At 36.8% G+C, this 22,630-nt stretch overlaps 2 protein-coding genes across 7 annotated transcripts in view; both read right to left on the minus strand.

The window, feature by feature from the left end:
• Positions 1–4,914, minus strand: part of chpt1.S (choline phosphotransferase 1 S homeolog) — a 29,882-nt gene extending 24,968 nt beyond the window's left edge. For both annotated transcript variants that reach the window (XM_041588666.1, XM_018256067.2), the window contains exon 1: positions 4,602–4,914. In XM_041588666.1, coding sequence (XP_041444600.1) covers positions 4,602–4,874 — 273 coding nt within the window. In that variant the 5' untranslated portion in view covers positions 4,875–4,914. The remainder of the gene's footprint in view (positions 1–4,601) is intronic.
• A 3,065-nt stretch (positions 4,915–7,979) lies between these two features.
• Positions 7,980–22,630, minus strand: part of mybpc1.S (myosin binding protein C1 S homeolog) — a 65,596-nt gene continuing 50,945 nt past the window's right edge. For 3 of the 5 annotated variants that reach the window (XM_041588668.1, XM_041588670.1, XM_041588667.1), the window contains 10 exons: positions 21,500–21,667; positions 20,894–20,982; positions 19,888–20,083; positions 18,791–18,930; positions 18,469–18,628; positions 16,438–16,574; positions 15,949–16,135; positions 13,192–13,235; positions 10,584–10,623; positions 7,980–8,411 (listed from right to left, as the gene is read on the minus strand). In XM_041588668.1, coding sequence (XP_041444602.1) covers positions 10,603–10,623; positions 13,192–13,235; positions 15,949–16,135; positions 16,438–16,574; positions 18,469–18,628; positions 18,791–18,930; positions 19,888–20,083; positions 20,894–20,982; positions 21,500–21,667 — 1,142 coding nt within the window. In that variant the 3' untranslated portion in view covers positions 7,980–8,411; positions 10,584–10,602. The remainder of the gene's footprint in view (positions 8,412–10,583; positions 10,624–13,191; positions 13,236–15,948; positions 16,136–16,437; positions 16,575–18,468; positions 18,629–18,790; positions 18,931–19,887; positions 20,084–20,893; positions 20,983–21,499; positions 21,668–22,630) is intronic. The other 2 variants (XM_041588669.1, XM_041588671.1) reach the window with 2 other exon arrangements.

The raw sequence follows: 22,630 nt of genomic DNA on the forward strand, positions 1-22,630 counted from the left end.
TGTATAATAAAATTCCTTTTCAAACTAAACATGAAATCCAATTTCTATTTTTTATTAAAGCATTCATAACTGGTGTAAGCTCATTTAAAAATCTCAGCTGTCAATCAAATATTGTCTGCCCCTCCTCTATGCCAGTGGCATAGAGGCGGGGCAGACAATTACTTTCACTTTCCATTTAGCACTTCCTAGATGTCACTGCTCTCCCCACATTCTCCCGTTCTCTTTACCATTTAATTGTGTAGCCATCACATGGGGATGGACATCGGGTCCCCTATTCTGGTGCACAAACAAGATTCTGAGATGATACAAGGCTTGTCTTAATAACAGTGTCCACAAAATGGCTCCTGCCTGCTTGCTATAATTTTGAAATCCCAGACTGAAGGAAGCAAGATTCAAATAATTTAAATAGTGTAATTAAAGTTCATTTTGCTTGACTAATGTGATAAAATAGGACTTTTAATAATTTTTTTGGGTGACGGGTCCCCTTTAAAAAAAAGGAACTGCGCTAGAAGATCCTATAACTAGAAAATGTCTTGGATTTCATGCATAAACAAATCTTCTATGATCTACACACCCTATGACCAGAAGCTGTAAAGGTAAAGTAAATTGCTGAAGTGCAACGAGAGATAACCATTATTTATTTTGCAAGCACTGTTACAGCTTATCAGTTATAACTCTCCATCTACCTGGCACTCTTTTGGGGGAGTCACCTTTTATTGCAGACATCTGCTATTTCACCAACCTGGGGAACTTTGTTAAAAAGCACAGCAGCACAATTTGTTTTTTGGTTCCTAGGTGTTCCTTCTGCAGGTTTCAGGTAGAAGCATGTGGGGGGTACACTGTCAATCTCAATAATTACTATACTGTGCAACCCTTTATTATAGAGGAGACACATTGGCCTGAGGCAAAAAGCTCAAGATTTGTCTCACTGGGGGTGGTGGCTGGTAGCCCCCTGTGTATAAAGCACTAGTCACGCCAATGAATAATTTTATATGCATTTATATAATCACAGCCCCAAAAGTAATTAAGAGGCCTCATACTACTAAATTAGCAAGAACCTCCTCCCAGTGGGCCCTACTTATTAGCACAGTATAAGCCAACTTTACAGTTTCCAAGTCCTATTTTATTTTTTATGGAGATTTCCATTTTTGCTTTAATGAAAATGCATTGAAAGTTCTAGTGTTAGATGAAGAAAACTATTAGAATAAGTTACCGTAAGATACAGAGTCACGGGCTCACACATAGGCACTAAATCCATGTGTTCCATTTTTGCTTAAATGCATTGTAAGCACAAAGAATTGTGCAATGATAAGTACATCAAGCAATCCTATACAATCAGTTGCAAATACACGTTTGTACTTTCCACTGCATTCATAAATGGGGCATTACAACTACTAATATTCTGTTTAATATTTGCTTGTAAAACTTGCTGAATATGATAGAGTGGATGTAAATGCATTTTTCACTCTCCTACTAGAGTTGCGTGTATTTAGCTATTACCTTAAGGGCAGAGACACACCTGAAGATTTGGGGATGTTTAGTTGAGATTTTAATCCCCCCCTGAAAAGCCTTCCCGCCGGCTATAATCTTATTTGCCGGTGAGATGGCACTCGGAGAGCTTCGTTTTACGAAGTTGCCCGAAGTTTCCTCGTGAGGCAACTTCGGAAAACGAAGCACTCTGAGTGCCATCCCACCGACGATTTAAATTCTAGACGGCGGGAAGGCAGTTCTGGGAGATTAGTCGCCCGAAGAAAAGGCGATTTGTTGTGTGTCTCTGACATAGAGGAGAAGGAAAGCTACCGAAGCAGTTTGTTGCCAATAGATTAGCCACAATAGAGCAAACTATAAGACTATATATGTTCTGCAGAATATTTTACCCTACCTGAGTAACAGCTCTAGAAGCTCACTCTGTTTGTTAGGATAGCAGCTGCCATATTAGCTTGGTGTGACAGTTTTTTGCCCGAGTCTCTCCCTGCTCACTCATAGCTCTGAGCTCAGATTACAGCTGGGAGAAGAGGAGGGGGAGAGAGGAGCAAACTGAGCATGCTCAAGCCCTAACCCTTCAGGTTATACTGAAAACAGGATGTCTGATACAGAGGCCCTGTGTACACAATAGAAAGAAAGAAATGCAGTGTTTCTTTTGACAGAACAGCATTACTTTGAGGGTTTACTGATGTATTTATATAGACCTTTTTGACAAAGCTTACTTAACTTTAGCCTTTCCTTCTCCTTTAAAGACTGGCCCTTAAAATAAAAAAAAATTGTCATAAACACGGCAGTTTCCATAAGCAGTGAATGTTGTAATGAGGGAGGGTACAGGTTTCTCTCAAAGGCTTTAGACCTTGTCCCTTCCAGGCAGGAAGCCATGCACAGGCAACAAACAGATCTTGCAACCTGCCCATTTACACAACTGGAAAAAAACAATTGATTTGGGGAGAAATACAGCCATAAAGGAACTGAACAAACACAGCTCAAAAGAAAAAGAAGACCAACTGTAATATATTACTTAGCCTGGCCACACACTGTTCTGCTTGCTCACTTTTTGGCTACAACAAATGGACCTGAACGTTAAGTGGGTGGGACCTGTGTCCTGTCAGGTTCTGGCCTATGAATGCCACAGACAGAAGGGACGCATCAGCAGATTCACTTTTCTCTCTCTTGTCCGAATGCTGATGATAGGACGACTGCATTGGTTAGAGCAGCGTTTCCCAAACTGGGTGGTTGGCCCCCATGGGGAGACCTGAATACATCAGAAAGTCCAGCCAGAAGGACATGTTAGATTTGGGGTCAATTATTTGCGGTCATGCTTTTTTTACTGTCCCCCTGATGAAGATCCCCTTCCCCTTTACTTTGAGTGGTGGTCAAAATGTGTTGGGTTCTTTCCTATGTAAATAAACATTTAAAAAAGTACTCTGAGTGCCCTGCTGTTTCAATAGTTATCTATATCTGTTTGGGAATATACCAGGGGACCACCCCTGCATTGAGCACCACCAATTATGTCAATTTTGCAATTTAAATAGGGACTGCATAACCAATGACACCTTACTTTTACTATTTGCTCCAGTAGGCTGAAGCTCAAGGGCCACCCCTTCCCCAGCATACCTGACTCTCCATGTCCATACAATTTAGCTGGTCAAGATGCCACACTCTGGGGTAATGCTAATTGCAGAGAGTTGTGGAGGGAAATTTGTGGAAAAAACAGAAGCACTTAGTCAGTTATACTGACATGTATACTGAATAAGGGATGCACCGAATCCAGGATTGGGTTCGGGATTCGGGCTTTTTCAGCAGGATTTGGATTCTGAATCCGAATCCTAATTTATATATGTAAATTAGGTGTGGGAAGGGAAATCACATGACTTTTCGTCTCAAAACAAGGAAGTTGTTCCACTTTTTCCTTTCCCGCCTCTAATTTGCATATGCAAATTAGGATTTGGCTCGGTATTTGGCCAAATGTTTCACGAAGGATTCGGTCAAATCCCAAATAGTGGATTCGGTGCATCCCTATACTGAATTAAGTCAGTATTGAGATAACTTTTAATATGATGTAGACGAGAGTGGTATTCTACGACAATTTGAAGTTGGTTTTTATTTTTTATTATTTGTAGTTATTTAGCTGATTATTTATCAGCTGTACAGTTTGCAGTTTCAGCAGTCTGGTTGCTAGGGTCCAAATTACACTAGCAACCACTAAAAGACTGGAATATGAATAGGAGAAGACCTGAATAGACAGATGAATAATCAAAAGTAGCAATAACTATAAATTTGTAGCTTTAAAGAACATTTGTTTTTAGATGGGGTCAGTGACCCCCCCCTCCCATTTGAAAGCTGGATAGAGTCAGAAGAAGGCAAATAAAACTAAAAAATAAATGAAGAGTCGAAGACCAATTAAAAAGGTGCTTAAAACTGGTCATTCTAACATACTAAGGGTCAGTCCGCACAAGCATATTCGGACAACTAATCGCCTCTTCTTCTGGGCGACAATCTCCCCGAACTGCCTTCCCGTCCGCTATAATGAAAAGTCGCCTGCGCTAAAGCACACGCGGCGCTTTGTTTTCCGCAGTCGCCTGAAGTTGCCCCAAGAGGAAACTCGAGAGGCTTCGGAAAACGAAGCGCCGCGTGTGCTTTAGCGCAGGCGACTTTTCATTATAGCGGACGGGAAGGCAGTTCGGGGAGATTGACGCCCTGAAGAAGCGGCGATTAGTCGCCAGGCGACTAAATCTCCTCGTGTGAACTGACCCTAAAAGTTAACTTAAAGGTGAATGACCCATTTAGGTGATACATTGAGAGAAAGAGCCTGTTATTTAGTTAAGTTTCCCTGGAGTATCTGCGATCATCAGAGAGGCAATATTACATATCCCATTCTTAATTATAAATACAAATAAGAAGACGGATACAAAATAAAGTGAATAGTGATATTGCATCACGATGTAATGAAAGTGAAAGCAAACCTGCTAATAAATGTGAATTTTTTGATGTAAAACTGGAGGAAAGACTTTGGAGATTGTATTCTACATTTGCATGGATCATGTAGTGTAACGCCACATACCGACGACCCCTCACTCAACCCTTAGCTTTTACTCCCCACCCTGTTATCTCACCTCCTCAGTGGCGGCGGGGCAATAACACACAAGGATAAGTGTGGAGATGACGTTGAGCAGAAGTCCCCCCAAAGTGATAGTATTGGGTGCCAGCCACAGCGGCACCTTATCCACCAGCCAGTTCCAATACACCTGCATAGGGGGCTCCAAAAGAGAGCGGCCGGAGGCGCTGTACTTGTGTTCCTCCAGCCTCTTGAGTTGTTGGGAGCTCAGAGGCTCCTGTATGTACAGGTGGGGCATTAGCCTCCCCGCCAGCCCCGCAGCCAGACCCATGATTGCGGATAGTTCCTACAGGGGATTCGTCCTGCGGTGACGTCACGTAGGGCGTCATCGTCACGTGGTTCAAATTAAAACTACAAGCGGGAGCGTTGTCTGAAGTGTTTTCTCTCTCAGTTGTTTGGGGGGAAGCGTGTTGAGAGTTTTTTGTGGGTGCTGACTACTTGAGGGGGGCTATGGGGGAGGAATATTGCTAGCTGCAGGTGGTGCGTACACAAAGCTAGTTTATGAGGGTGCTGAGAGATTTTTATGGAGGCCAGGGTTGCCAGGTCTAAATTTTCAAAACCAGCCAAAGTCAGCTTCAAAAGTAGCCCAAAAATAGCACACTATTTGCTGTGAGAAAAGGTAAAAAAATAAATACAGTGTTGGACTGTGATGCCAGGGGCCCAACTAGGGTTGCCACCTTTTCTAGAAAAAAATACCGGCCCTCCTATATATTTATCTTTTTTCCCAATTAATAACATTGGGATCAACCATCATTTTCACCTGCCAGGGCTGTAAAATACCGGCCAGGTGGCAACCCGCCTAGGCCCACCAGAAAACCTTAGACTGTGGCACACCTCCCAACGTTCTGGAAACGGAAAGAGGTACAACAATTGACCATGCTCCTTTTTGTAACCACACCCCCTAATTACCATGCCCATTTTACAATGGTTATGTCTATTTGACATAACTCAACTACTGCTGTTTGAAACCAAGACTCCTCCAATCTGCAAAACAGGAATGTCTTGAAAATATCTTCAGTTTTTTTGTGCCACTTTTGGTTTTATTTTCTGCTGGAAAGTATCAAAGCAGCCATGTGTGCTAAGACTATTAAATAGTCCAGTCTCAATAAAGGCTTAAAGGAGACCTGTTGCCCTAAGAGCATAATTCCAAATAATTTTCAATCATGTTAGTTGAGCAAAATAACATTTACTTACACTACATTTATTATTTACATTTTGTTTCCTTCAGTCTTGGAATTACACAATCACAGCAAGCAGGCAGGAGCCATTTTCTGGACACTGTTATTAGGATAAATTGTGTATCACCTCAAAATCATATGTATGCACCAGAATGGGGGACCTAATGGCCATGCACAGTACCCTAACAAATTATCGCGTGTTAGGAGGGAGGGAGAATGTGTCAAGGGCAGTGACATCTAGGAATTGCTGAATAGAAAGTGAAAGTAATTGATTGCCCCACCTCTATGCCTCATGCATAGAGGCGGGCAGGTTATATTTGATTGACAGCTCAGATATTTAAACACCTTTATAACAGGTATGGATGCTTTAATGAAAAAAACAATTTGGGTTCCATGTTTAATTTGCAAATTACTTTTATTATACAGCTTTTTATGTGTAGTTGACAGGTCCACTTTAAGTTGTCATCAATATAGCATTGTCATCAATAAGAACCTATATTGATGTCATAGCTTTTTCAAAGCACATCACAGTGAGTTTGGTATGAGCAGCTCTATTGATCCATCCGTATGGGATAGTACTTAAGGCTTGCAAGGACAGTCAAATAAACACATATCCAGCGCTATATTAAGGAAAACATATCCAGCACTATATTAAGGGACACATATCCAACGCTATAAGACCTCATGGCGCTGTATTTTTTGTGTACCAAGATGTTTGAATAAAGGAAATCTATTTTACCGTTGAATTGAGAGTGAGCGATTCTGTTTCGAGAGGGCTCTGGAGTGCGCCGTCTAACCAATAGATGCTTGCAAGACAGTCACAATAAACTCACGCCAGTGTTATTGTAGGGCACATGGATGAACATAAAGATGAGCATGACTATAAGTGAATGCACTTCTCAGATGGTTCATATGTGGTATTTTATGAACATCTTATAATAAACACAGTGGCACTGCCAGTGGTGTAAAATTTCCATCTTTATTGTACAGGTCACATTTATCACTTTCATTTTCGGTTCTAAAGCAAATAACATCCAGCTAAGCATTTTTGTTGCAGTATATAGTATCTATACCTGTTTAATGTAGTAAAACACTGTACTGGTCTACTTAGAAAAAAATGCAATCAACAATTAGCTTGTGCAATATCACATCCCTGTTAAACATTAACGTTAAATAGACTGCAGTATTTAATTACATGGCAGATGCCTGCTTCAATGGCTTTACTATCCCATGGCAAATCTGCTAGTTCAGGTCAGGATACTATTTACCAATGTTTAGGGCAGGGCAGCCCATTTGTCTTGGGCTGACAACTACAGAAAACCTATGGCCAAAACATATCCTTAGTGAAAGTACAAATTGAGCAGTTATTCCTTTACAGGTTGGACATTGCTGATAAAATTTCTCTCTATACACAAATTATCTTGTAGAATGTTTCTTTGAGCAGCGTAATGCTTATGGTGGCACACTTTGAAGCCCATTTATCAAAGTCCTAATTTATCTCATTATTTTCTGAAAATACCAAATCCGCAAGGGTTTTTTCCCTTTATTTATCAATACATTTTCCCGAAAATTTCCTGTGCAGGAAAAAATCATGAAAAAAACGAATCCCACAATTTTTCCGATTTTCCACCCGAAAACTCAAATTTTTTCCGATTTTTTCCTGAAAAACCACGAAATCTTTGGATTATTGTACGAAAGCCAGTGCAGATCAAGATTTCTTCGGAACTTCTCCCATTGACTTATATGCAACCTCGGCAGGTCTGAGATGCCGGATTTTCAGATTCTGACTTTTTCCATCCTCGGGGTATAATAAATCCCGAAAAAATTAGTGTTTTTTCTTTTCCACTAAAAAGGTTTTTGGCATTCAGAGTTTAATAAATAACCCACTTTGTGTTATAGCACAGGCTATCACCTGTCAAACCAAAGATATAAAAATCATGAACCTTTGGCATGCCCACTGCCAGTTTCTTGTAAGGGTATAGTAACATGAAAGTGAGTTTTTGAGGTGTAAAGGAAGGTTATGGCAAGACCACAGCTAATTGCTCAGTAATATCTCTATAGAGGTGGGGGGGACTAAAACAAGAGGTGTATATATATATATATATATATATATATATATATATATATATATATATATATATATATATATATATATATATTTATATACTTGTTAATACCAATAGGAAATTAAACAATATGGTCCAGTGGCCCTTAATTTTCTGTGTTCTCAGTGCCTTCATCTTTCTGCATTGCCCTGGGCAACCTCTTCTCTAATTCTTGCACTTTCTTTATTTAATTATATTGCTTAAAAGCTCTAAACCAAACACAAATAATGTGCATCACTGTAAGCTTGTTCTGTCCCTTCCTCTTAATTAAACACATGCGCCAGGACTTTGATTTCATCAGACAAGATAATATAGTTGTAATGAATATGACTACACAAAGAAGATGCAAATCCAAGATCAAATAATTGTAACACTGATGTCCAGATTCCAATTCAATAGCAGAGCAGCTGAATTCTGGACATGCTCATGCACTCTTTTGCTTGCTTGCTTTCAGTTCTCGCATAAAACAATTAATGACAGACAGAGGCACACCTTTCATTAGAAGGCGGAAAAACGAGATCCCACCTGGAAACCAAATGTTAAATGTTAGATGGCTGAAATGTAAATTTTCCCATGGATAATGTGAACACAGAACATATCTAAACACACAACATATCATTTAATGAGAAACAATATATGAAAATGCTTTCAGATTATCCATAAAATGTTCCATTATTTTGCAGATGAAGGAAGATTTAAGGAAGATTTACTACATACACGTGCAATTTTATTAGCTTTGTTTATGCATTGATTACTGTGAACCGATGAATGCTAATCATATAATGCATATATTTTATTGAGAAAAAAAAAATCTTGAGATCTGTTGGTTAAAAATAACGGGAACAAAAATTAAAAATGGGATGTTTCACATTATTAAGTTCACAGAAAAATTAAGTTTATACAGTATAAGGATCTCCTAGTAACTATAACGGTAGTCCCCAACCTTCTATGCTTGTGAGCCACATTCAAATGTAAAAAGAGATGGGGAGCAGATCCTGTTGGTGCTAAATAAGAATTGCTATTGGCTATTTCTTAGCTCCTGTGTGGACGTGTAGCATATAAAAGGTTCTGTTTAGCAGAACACCTGGTTTTTATGCAATCAAAACATGCCTCCGAGCCAAGAACTGAAAACTAAGCACATGCTTTGAAGCTACAACATCCAAGGGGCTGGAGAGCAACATTTTGTTCTCATGTAAGATCTCAAAGTTAATGTATTCTCTGAAACCTCATGTAATTTCATAGAATATGTCAGAAGACTGAACTGCCCAGCCCAGGTTATCTTTTTATACTGTCAATGCACTAATCTGACATATGTGGACTTTTCTGCAGTTCATGAAATTACGGTAATAAAAGGATTAATAATATATATTAATATATAGAGGAAACATGGCTTCTGCCAAATGACAATGGTATTTCTATACTAAGGCAATCATTTTTAATACTCACACTAGGAGCCATGTGCTCTTTTTGGTTATATGTTTGTGGCATCTATGAGCATATCCCACTTAAAAACACTCACAGCTGCATCCTTAAATTGCATGTGTGTCTCCTGTATGTTGAAGGAGGCGCTAGGGGCGCTTTTCCTTCTGGAAAATCCCTGTAGTCTCAAAGTCATTTTTGAACCTTAAACAAAAACCTGTATCTAATATTAACCCACAGTAGAATTTATGGCATCAGCACAAAAGTACCACCGTTCCACAGCTGTAGGTTCTAGATCAGGGGTCCACAACCTTTTTCATCCGTGAGCAACATTGAAATGTAAAAAGAGTTGGGGAGCAACACAATCATGAAACAAGTTCCTGGGTGGTGCCAAATAAGGGCTGTGATTGGCTATTGATAGCCCTTATGAGGACTGGCAGCCTACAAGAGGCTCTGTTTGGCAGTACATCTGGTTTTTATGCAACCAAAACTTGCATCCAAGCCAGGAATTTAAAAATAAGCCCCTGCTTTGAGGCCATTGAAAGCAACATCCAAGGAGTTGGGGAGCAACGTGTTGCTCATGAGCTACTGGTTGGGGATCACTGTTCTAGATGGTTAAAACTAATGGCTAGTCCAATGAAAAACCTTCTGTATAAACAATCCTTTCCCTTTTCCCAGCCTTTGTTAGGCTCTGAGATAAGAAGAAGTTTATAATTCAAGCACCTTCAAGACAAACCTACCTTACCTTTATTTTTACAATCCATTTTTTTTGGGTATTACCCTATATCATTTGTTTTGTATTACTAGCCCAAATATTTAGATCCTTACAAATAACACGGTACTAATTGTTATATGCATTAATGATTCCGATAACCGCACATTTATAAGAGACCTCAGTGGCCAAAAACCTCCTTTGTATGCAAAACAGCAAGTATTCTGGTTCAAAAGCATGTCAAATCATATTTGATCTGAAGACATATGCATCTCTCAGATGATTATAATGATAAAAGGTTTACAAATTGAAGAAAGCTTCATCAGCATGTCTTCATGTAATACTGGGTGAGAGGGTTTTCCAAAAATGTTCCATGAGAAAGCATTTTATGGAAGTCAGGTGATTACATTTTTTTAGATAACTAACATTATTGGTTAGTTATTGTTAATTGATTTGGATCTATAAGAATTGGAAGGAATGCTAAATTTGTATTAGTACATGATGGAACAATTTGATATTCTACAACAGATATAAGCTTCATATGACATCACCATATGAAAGCTTACCTTAGATGACAATACACATTCAATAGTCCTTATTGTGCAACTAAGGGAGAGAGAAAGAGAATTTAAAAGCTAATAACCAACATTAATTAACTATATGGCAAAAGTGATGCAAATGGTGTTTTTAAACATTTAGTTATGTAATAAGGATGAGGATGTTGAAGCATATACAAGCAAAGTAAGGGTGAAATACATTTTAAAAATACAATTAATAACTAAAAGTATTATTAATCCAAACAGAACACCAGACCTGTTGCAACAATTTTGGGCAAGCAGGTTTTCTCCTACATGTGCAAGTATATTAAACTATACATATATATATTATATATAGATTTATGGAGATGAATATATTTGCACACACACACACACACACTGAATATTTTATAGGAAGACACACATGTAATATATATAATATATATATGTATGCGAAAAATTAGAAAGGATTATCCAGTGTTGAAGTCTATAAAAAATATTTGAGATCAATTTGTGTGATAATTTTTATTAGGAAAAACACAGCGTTGTACATTTGATTTACTGTAGACTTAGGGGCCCATTTATTAACAATTGAAATGCAATTTTTTCATGAATCTCGGAAAAATGTGTGGTTTTCCTATATTTCTAAACATAGTTCTTCGCTAGAAATTGGCCCGAATTTTTAGAGGTTTTTGAGGTTTTTGGATTTTCGAAAGTGCATCATTCAGCGCTTTTTTCTGTTCATATTTTTTTATATTCAGATCTTTTAAAAAATTACATCACAATCGTGGCTTTAGAATTTGTGAGTTTAGTCGTGGTTTCCTAAACCTCTAAAATCCAACCTTTAATAAATAAACCTTCACGAGGCAGTTTATTATTAAGGGGCACATTTACTAAGGGTAGAAGTGAATTTTCGAATTCAAAAACTTCGAATTTCGAAGTAATTTTTGGGTACTTCGACCATCGAATAGGCCAAAATTCAATTTAAATTGAAAAAACTTTGAATATGCAACCATTCAAAAATTGAAGTACTGTCTCTTTAAAAAACTTCGAATTCAACACTTCTCCACCTTAAACCTGACGAATTGCTATGTTAGCCTATGGGGACCTCCTAGTACCTATATGGCTAAGTTTTTAGAAGTCGAAGTTTAGATTCAAATGATTTCTACGATCGATCGAACAATTTTAATTAGATCGAAAACAGCTAAATTCAAGCAAAAAAAACCCTTCGACTATCGAATTTTTTCAATTCGATGGTTGAATTTTGAAGTTTTAGCACTTCGAAATTCGACCCTTAGTAAATGTGCCCCTAAGTGTGAAATTAGAGCTCACCACTAGTGATGGGTGAATTTAGTTGCCAGGCATGGAATTACAGCAAATTTCTGCACTTCGCTGTCTGCGAATGTTTCCACGAAACTGAAGCGAGAATTCGAAGTGGGAATTGTTACACAAATTGTCGTGCGTCAATATTATTCTGATGCGCCTTGACTTTGGACAAAAGAGTAGTGCGTATAAAAATTGTCGCTTGCGTCAAAATTGTTATGCTACAAGATAACTTTGACGCCCATTGACAATACGTTTCACAAATTTTTCACCGTTTTGCAAATTTTTCCAGAGTGTCACAAATTTTTCTGTGAAGCGAAACAGAACAGATCGCTACCACAGAATATGAATCCACTTTATTCATTCCTATTGGATTTTTAGAATTTCATCAGCTCATATAAACATTTCTAAAAATCCCTTAGGAATGAATAGAAAATTGTGGCGATAAATCTGCCCCTAAATGTTAGGATTGTGAAATAAAAACTGGAACCAACTTTGCCTGAATTTTATTTTTACTGATTTTATATGCCCCCAATGTACCTCTAATAAAATGAGAATTAAGTTTCCAAAAGGCCTTATGTGTACTTTAGATCTGAGTTTGCTTTCAGTTTACCAAACTAACTCTAGATGATTTTGGATCAGCGGGTTCTTTCTTTAAAACTGTATAGTGACACATCCATAGACCTCTGGTTAAATCAAATCACGTAGGATTGTACTCTTAGCATTCAGCTGCAGCAGAAGTCCATGGATGAGATACTTTTAACTTCAGGTCATGCATTATTCATAGATATCAATGTATCATCCCTATTTTTGACCAGTAGATGTTTTAAAGATAACTCACCATTTTCAAACAAGATGGCAGGGTCTAAAATAATTTGGTTGGCCCATAATAGCAATATGACCTCAAACCTCATAAAATGTATATTTTTAAGTGAACATAAATGGATGGTTAACTCTGCTTATACCTAGGCTACATGTTCCAATTAAATCTCAGAATGTAAGCTTACAGTATACTTTTCCTCTTTCAAAGAAGTGTCAATTGTCTAAGCAAAGTCAAATTTAACAACGCTTGTTATTCCACAATTTTTTTTTTACATAGATTGTTATATTTGCAGGTAATTGTTACTTATTTCACAGGATTTGCTTGTTCATGGTAAACCTTCTGCGTACACTTGTTTGGCCTGTATTTACCATGAAACTGTATTTGTAATCAACCCAAGATTTACAAATACAAGCTTTTACATGCAAGGAATAGCTTGCTGTGACAAGGGAGTATATACATGATGTAATCCACTATAGAATATATTTAATAAACCTGCTTCTGTTTCCAGAGTCCAAATGGTTCTCCACTTAATGACCCTGCAGAATTAGAACATGTGAACCGATATACTTTTCTAATTGTCATCATATATTTTATTTTGTCATTGCATTTACTAGTTTTATCTCATGCATTTATCATAGTTCTATCTTATACACAACCTACCTGCTAAATTTCTGTATCCATGAAGTTGGCATTGTTCAGTGTTATGTAGTTGTTAAATGAGAAAGGGGCAGAAATGTTGTACATTTTGTTTTGGACTTCTGTACCAGCCCAAGACAACCACAGCCCTTTAGCATGAAACATATGTGCCTCCAAAATTGCCCCAGCAGCTCTCCATCTTCTTTTTACTTATAGAGCGCAGGGACCGACTCACAATATACTGAATATATAGACTATAATTGTCACAATATGAGGCTGATTAGTAAATAATTCAGATTAAATCCAAGATGGGAAACTCCTGTGGCAACTTTGAAGGCCTGGATCATTACTACTATAGAGATGCTGAACCTTTAGGCTGGTTCAATAAGTTCAATAAATAAAATATGGCATTTCTAGCCATAATAATTGGTAGGGTTTAGTTCTGATTTAATATGGGATAGTCCAAAGTAATGTCACTCTGATTTGAGCATGTGAAGTTGGTTCCTGATAAAGGATGGTTTTAAGGGAAAGTATGTTAAAGAGGGTACGTTGATTTTTATTAAGGAACTAAGAACGAAATAGCAGTTGATTGAAGGCAAGGGAACATGTAGGGTCCAATTTATTAACTTTCATAACCTTTTTTAATTTAACCATTCATTTCCCATGCTTCAACAGTTTGGTTCAGTGGCGAAACTATTAATCTGAATTGGCAATACCCGAAATTGAATTAACAATTTGGATGGGTATTAGTGATCAATGCTGCTTAGTGCTAATATCCCATAGATAATGAATGTATGCATTCTTCTGCTTAAATCAGTCAAACACATTCTGACAGATTTACACCTTTACCAGTTTTGATAAATGTGTATGTTTGTTAAAAACTATTCTGATTGTCAGGAAAAGTTTTGATTATGTAATGTTCCACAATACATTACATGATGGGTGTTCTTATGGACTTCCTCTTTTAAATCATCACATGTATTACTGTAGCTTGTTGGAATTCAGACAATATATTAATGATTATATTAACCTCAAATACCATTTTAAATTACTCTTAGAAATCTCTAAATGTCAGCTTTGAAATAAAAGTAATGGTTATATCTGTAAACTGTGACACAGATAACTTATTTCCATTAGATATGTTCTCTTTACAGAAATCTCTGACTCCTAAAAAAGCAACAATGCCTAGATTTTATAATAGCCCTAGACCTTTGACACTACAGTTATGTAGTATGTATGTTTTGCGGTAGGATACCTGAAGCATTTTCTCTTGCATTAATGGTACAGCAAAATAATAATAACTTTTGTAAAATCTGTCATTATAATACTATATTACAATAGTTTCTTCTTCTTTCATAAGGTTTCAGGTGACGTCAGCATTAGAAGCTTCACTTAATAAATACGTTATAATAAATCATTCATTTCATAAATGGTGCATACATTGAGAAAAAAACATAGCTCAAAACCGTAAAAAAACCACAACAATGAATAGGCAATCAACTTCTACACTAATTCTCACAAATGACCTAATATCAGAGCATGTTTAATAAAGCCACAGAGTAGAACAAGGGGATCCCAGTGGGACCATATCATTCTTAAACTCATCTAGTTATTTCTGAATATCCCACACTGCTAAGGCACTCACTGCACAAAAAGAGTTTTTTCAATTTTTGAAATGTAGTTCTTTAAGATCCCTGGCAAGGTGTTGTCTCAGACAAAGTCCTCATGGTGCAAACAACATAATTGGACTGGCATGCCAGGGTGCCACGAAATTACTGGTAGGCCCTCCACCAAAGAACCATATTATACTTATACAATTGGGAACATTTTATATTTTACAGTCTGACACTCTTTATAAATAAAGGAATTTCATATTTTAGGTGCATCTTATTAATGAATAAATAATGTATTAGAAAATAAGCATTTTGCAGCAGTACAATTGATGGCTTCACTTTGTGCATGCAGGGTTGTCACCTTTGCCAGTGGCTAAACCTGAACAAAGGTGGAGGGGCAGATAACATTGGGGGTCGGGCAGTGATGTTAGGGTGGGAATAATGACATTAGAGGCGGGCACAATGATGTCAGTGCAGCTATGACATCAGGGCAGGGTTACTGCCCCACTTTGACACTACTGGCTGGATTTCTGTCCAGTTTGCTCAATATTTTGAACCAGACAGAAAGTTTTCTGATAAACTGAGATTCCCAATTTAAAACCAAATGGGTGGCAACCATATCTCTATTTTCTGCCTGATGAGTAAGCCAAATCTTTTAATTACAGGTATCGGATCTATTATACAGAAATCAGTTATCCAGGAAGCTCTGAAATAGAGCAATGCTAATTTGCATAAACATTTTTTAATATTTTTCATTTATTGTCTCTGTTATTGTTCTGGTTTCACAAGACTGATAACTAAACAGAAAGTTGAGACCTGAAGATGCCTTAGAAAAACCGAACTGTTCAGGTCAAAAAACAAACAGGTTGCAACCCTATGTGCATGAACTACTTGACTCTGGGTCTGATTGGTTTAAACACTTTGTAGGTTGGCTAGAAACCCTGATCTAAAAACATAAAACAAAAACCTAAACTCTATACTTTACTTTAATAGGACATACCTTTAACCTCCAGCTTGCAATCAACCTCAGCCTCACCCAGTTCATTTACAGCTTTGCAGGTATATGTACCCCCATCATAGGGGCTAGGTTTGCGTATCTCCAGGGTGCACACGCTCTGGTTACTAAACGTTCTGTATCTGGGATCATTCATGATAACCACTTTGTTTTTCATCCATGTTATTTTTGGCTGTCAAAATAAACATAAATTGAAGATTATTTCGATTTTACTTCAGCCTCTGAGCCTCGACAAAAAGATTTCCAGTTGAATTCCTTCTGTTGGTAACCCCCCCAAATGTCCTTATTAGTGGATAGCAATGCTATTTTAAATACTGTATGATTATTTGCCCACAGTTTAATTTAATAAACAGCTCCGATCTCTTTGTAGAACATGAGACATTAATTAACATGTCATTAATGTGAAACAATAATATAACTGCAAGCATTTTCTATTGTACCAAAAACATGTTACATTCTGCATTGTTGTTGTACCTTTGGGTTCCCTCTGACACTGCAGTTGAGGGTAGCATTGTATCCAGCAATAGCTACTGTATTTATTAGGGGATGGGTAAACTGTGGCGGTTCAGTAAAATCAAAGTCATCATAATCTGGTCTCTTGTAAGCTTTACCTGGTTGAAAAATAAATAAATAATTCAGTCATGCAGAATATAAACATCTATAGGATGTATTAATATTCTTTGGGGTCAAAGTGCACCTGAGTGGTGTAAAGGAAAATGTCCTTGCTTATTTGGGTTCATCAAGAAACATTAAGGCAAGCAGGAAGTTTTATTATTACTTAAAATACGCTTTTTAAGGCACAATATGTAAGTAGAAAAAAGAGGGAAAAGAATGACCCATTCAAGATGCACCTTCTCACCATTATCGTAAAACATAACTTTTATTACCCAAATAAAATAATATAAATATCTTTTGAAGGCACATGGACCTGCAGACTTTGGGTTTTATTCTTTTTTTCTGTCTTGGTAAATCTGCACCAGGCAGTAAAAAGAACATGGAAAAGAATACGGAAGACAATGGCTATCCATCATGATATTTGATTTATTTATTGCTTGCACTATTAAATGACCATCCTTGCAAAGATGAGAAGATTACAGATTTAAGAACTGCCTTTTTACTTGACATTTACAGAAAAACAGCCCAATGGCAGAATTAGGTATTTTAAATTGCTTACCAACTAACCATGTGTGTTTATTGTCCAGCTGATAGGGACAGATATGATCATGTGACCAAAACTGATCAAAATGTTCAAACCTAACAGGCTGACCATAGAACTGATCTCTTTGGAATAACATCTAGTAGATAGTGATCAGGGGCGCTCTGTCAACCAGGCGAGCTGAGGCACTCGCCTCAGGCAGGAGTGCCAGCTAGGTTTCCAGGGGCAGCAAAAAGCCGCTCCTGGTGCCTTTAAGAGCCGAATTTCCGTTTTTTAAACTGGAAATTCGGCTTTTCTAGGGTGCGAGAGCGCAATTGCGCTCTCAGCACTAGCGTTGCTGCCTCCACCCCGGAAATGTAATCAGGCTGGGGGGCGGCATTACTGGAGCTGCCTCAGGCGGCAATGTCCACAGGAACAGCGCTGATAGTGATGGGCGAAAAGCGGTGGCGAAAAACAGGTGGCGAAATATGGAAATTTGCAGCAAATCCATGCCTTGCATATAAATTTCGGGCAACACTACTAGTAGACAATCAAATCTTTTTATGTTCACCAGGAATTTAATATTATTAATGATAAGCAAATGATATAGCTTTTACGAAAGGTCTGTTTTTAAGACCTGACACCTGGGGGCAGATTTACTAAGCTCGAGTGAATAGTTTGAATGCAAAATATTTGAATTTCGAAGTATTTATTTGGGTACTACGACCATTGACTTGGTCAAATTCGATCGAATTGAATGATTCGAACGATTCGAAGTAAAAATCATTCGACAATTCGATAATCGAAGTACTGTCTCTTTAAAAAATCCTTCGACTCAATACTTCGCCAAATAAAAGCTACCGAGTTGCATGTGGGGACATTGTAGGTTGTAGATTGTAGGTTTTGGGCGCTTTTTATGATCGAATAAAATCATTCGATCGCTTAAAATCGTTCAATTAGAATGATTCCATCGTTCGATCAAACGATTTTTATTCGATCGTTCGATCAAACCTTTTGCACTATAAAGGATTTTACTTCGAGGGTTTTTTAACCCTCGAAATTCGACCCTTGATAAATCTGCCCCCTGGTGTAAGTAACACTGGAAAGAAATAAATGGCATCATTGTTTTAATATTATTGTTGGTATTATATACTACATTGAAAATGCCTGGGTTACACATATTGTATATACAGTACAGTATATAGATGTAAACATCTATAGCATAATTATATAAAAGTAATATTTGGTCATTTCATATTTAGTTTGTCTTACTGTATCGTATTATGACCCCAGACTATTTTACAGTGCGTTATATGCTACAACACAACAGAATTAAAATAAACAATATAATAAATATACAGATAGCCAACCTTCCTTCTCAATAAGTGCACTATTTACAGTCCTGGTAGCTGCCTCACTGAGGCCACACATATTTTCCGAGAAAATCCTGAAATAGTACTCGTTTCCTATCACAAGTTCTGATATTGTGGCACTGTTTCTGTGATAGTGTTCCAAGACCGTGAACCATTCCTTTGGAAACAAAGTTTGAAATATAGTCAGTTACAAAGCATCCTTCCATTTACAGCATAGAAAGTATCTTTCTTAGTTTCAGTTGTTTGAGCTAAGTAATTTGAAATTATAGCTGCCCTTGAGGCACCAAGTAAATATTGAACATAAATGAAAGTAATCTACCATTGTCTTCTTGTCTGCCTTCTGTATGGTGTATCCAGTAATAGTGGCATTACCATTATCTAATGGGGGCTTCCATTCCAGTGCAACATTTTCACCCCAAACCTCATCAATGAGTACTTCTTGTGGAGGCCCAGGACGATCTAGGCAAAAAAGCATGGTTATTATGGATTTACTTAATTGCCATTGTGCTGCACCATCCTATATTATTTAAAGGGGATCCAAGCATTATTGCTTAAACATACTTTATTCAATTGATCCTGGCATACTTTGACATATTATTATATTAAATTAGATCATTATTGATCAATAAAAATCTTCCAATGAGATTCCCACGTCATCTGTGTACAGTATATCTGGCTTTATAGTTCTTCTCTTACAGAACAAAGCGGTATTTTTCTCTACTGATGTTTGATTAAAGAGTCATGAAAAACAAATTTAAATCATAATTCTGTATGCATGATAGCTGATAAGCAGCTGGATAATATTAAAATATCCATGGCTAATTAGTAATTAATTTAGATGCATTCTGCATAATTGCACTGAAATACCTGAGAACCTGATTCATTAAATATATTTTTGCAGTTTCTGGATTGAAGTGTATTCTGTATTTAGAAACAGTGTGGCCTGGAGAATAGATTTAAATGATCTGGTAACTGGGTAAGATGGTTTGGTATTTAATATGTGTATCAGATCTGCTGTATTGCTTGTATTGGAAGAGTGATGTTTATAAAGAATGCCTATGTAGCCACAAGTAGTGTCCCACAATGAATTACCCATCTTGCTAACATGAAGTATATATTTTATGCAACATCAGTAAAAGTAGTAAAGCATAAAATATGTATCCAAATCCCATACACCTTCTATAATGGATTCAGGCTTATGGAATTAAAAAGAACATGAGTGATGATTAAACACAAGGCATTTTTCTAACTACCATTTAGTCCAGCCCTTGACCAAAACTAAATTTTACCTTACCTTGCCCATTAGGTTTTACTCCCTGTCTGGTTTATTATTATCTATCTATTATTTATTATCTATTCTAACTAAAAATTGGTTTAGAATACAGGTACACAAAGAAGAAATAATTAGGTCCATACCAACAATCTGAATGAAGATCGATGCCTTATCTTGGAGGTTCTCAACTTTTACTTTCAAGTCATATTTTCCAGAATGGCTCATTTCTGCTTTCCGAATAAAAAGTATTGTGTCACATTCACTGTTACGAATACTGATTTGCGTTTTATCCACATGCGACCCATTCTTTTTCCATGATACCTTTGGTCTAGGTTTTCCCTATGGAATGGAAATATTAAAAAATGAAAATGGCTACTGAGCCAATGAAGTATTATTTGAAATCAGAGAAAATTGATTGTCTCATGAAAACTGCAATATGGGTTACTTTGGACCTTTATGCTAGAATCCAAGTATTGGATGCATTGCTGAAAGAATACAACTGTAAAAGGGCTGAAAAGGATGGCCTTAAAAGACATGTGCATTTACAACCTAAAGGAAAATGTTCATCTAGTTTTCTATATAATGTTAAATAACATTCAAGTTGCAATTGCATTGAACATCTGAACGGGAAGTGTATTGGAAAATATTTGCTACTGAATAATATTCATCCATCTCAAATGTATAAGGATATCAGAGAGGGATGTAAACGCCCTTAGATATCTAGGCTGCCTGAGAAAACGCTAGCATACAATTTGTAAATCACAGATACAAGATACCCCCTTGAAGTCACTTGGTCTTCATTAAGCTAACAGGATACTTATCTTCAAGCTCTGCCACATAGTAATTATAAATATTATACTTTGTCCAAAACTACAAACATATTACATGGTATAATGCTTAATGGATATTAGATCTCCTTAAACAGATAACACTGAATGGTCATTTTCTGAAAATATTATCCCTGTTTCAATGCTATGTCAACATTGTGGTGGTGAAACTGAAAGTTTCTACAATCAAGAGGAGGTTGATAAACAGTCAGAACTCAGAGGCCGGCAATCCAATCTGAAGGGTGTCAGAATCTTTATAGCCTTAGATATAACTAAATTTCTTTAAACTAAATAATATTTGTAGAGAAAATTATTTCCTTACCTGGAACGGTATAACAAGGTTTACAGCTTCTCCTACTTTTCGGATATATGTCTGTTTTAAGTGACGGGGTAGACGTATCTTTGGAGGCACTAAAGAAAAATAAAATAGTAAAATCAAAATGAGCTCTATAACCTTTGGACTATAAATTTCAAGTTCATTTATATAATTTCAGAATTCTTAAATTAAAGTCAAGGCTATCCTGCTCTACATCTTAGGTGAGATATGAACCTGGAGGTAAAAGGCTGGGCTTTATGACATTGCTCTTTGAATCCCATAATGGGTGAAGTGGAAAGGCTAATACCCCTTACTCTATTTGATTTCACAACCTACGCAAACTCTGTTCTTTTAGAATAGATATTATTTTATTCATGTCTCACCATAATTTGCTGTTTTAGAATTTTTCTTTGTATGGCTATGTGCTTCTGTAATGTCTGCTAAAAATGTGTTGCCTAACAAATTGCTGCTTTGTGAATATAGTGCAGAGTAACTAGAGGGCAGTTTATGGACCAACTGGGTAAACAAATTAAAATCCAACCATTATTATTATTATTAATAACCATAGTTTTTAATATACAGTAAGATAGACATTTGCTTGGTTTAACTTACCAATTACCTCCTTGACAAGAATTGGTTGGGGGTGGACTTTTGGATCACTCGGGCCTGCAGCATTTATTGATTTCACTCTCACAAAAATTTTAGATCCAGTTGGTAACCCTGTGATTGTGAATCTTGTTTTATCTGTTGGGTCGGGATTAGCCACTACCCACTCTTCGGCTACAGAACCAACAGGAAGGAAAACAGTGATTGTAAAAATGTTACTTCTGTCATATTGCTGGAAACCTTATTCTTTTAATTAGCAACATATGAATTCACCGTTATCCCAATGCAATAAAGATATTTGACCCATCTTAATGTAATTACACCTGATGGAATGCTTCTTACTAAATGGGAGCTGGGAAAGCTATCTGGCATAGATGACATGTGATATTGCTTTGCAATAACTGCACTTGTATAATGTTGGTTTTGTAGTTATTTTCATAAATACTTTGGATAAACATTTGTGTGTTCTTTGTTTGCGGCATATTGTTATTGCAATGTGCTTAGATCGATTTACTTTAAACATTTGATTTTATATTATCATTATTTTTAGTTGTTTTGTTGGTTCTTGCACTATCACAATCTAAAGCTTTTGTTCCTAACTGAAATTAGCTTAATTTTTTTTTTTGTGTAAGGGCTGGAAAACAAATGTACTACTTTTTATTCCATACATTGCAAGCTAGCACTATATAATGTATGTTTTTCTTCTCCATGGTTTGCATAATAAAATTTTTTTTTATTATTATTTTAACATTAACAGAAAGAGCAATTTGCTATCCCCTTGCTAGCATAAATAGTTGGAAGCCTCGTAGTGCATATGGACGCTAGGGGGCAGATTTCCTAAGGGTCGAATTTCGAGAGTTAAAAAACCCTTGAATTCGACCCTCGAAGTAAAATCCTTCGAATTCGATTTAGCGCTAAAGCTTCGATTGAATAAAAAGTGTTCGATCAAACGATGAAATCGATTCGAACAATTTTAAGCGAACGACCGAAAGGATTTTTATTTTATTTTTTTTAAAGAGACAGTACTTTGATTATCGGATGGTCGGATGGTCGAACCATTTTTACTTCGAATCATTCAATTCGATCGAATTCAATCGAATTTGACCAATTCGATGTTCGAAGTACCCAAAAAATACT

This window comes from Xenopus laevis, chromosome 3S (genome assembly GCF_017654675.1).
Source record: "Xenopus laevis strain J_2021 chromosome 3S, Xenopus_laevis_v10.1, whole genome shotgun sequence".
In the NCBI taxonomy this organism is placed as follows: Eukaryota; Metazoa; Chordata; class Amphibia; order Anura; family Pipidae; genus Xenopus; species Xenopus laevis.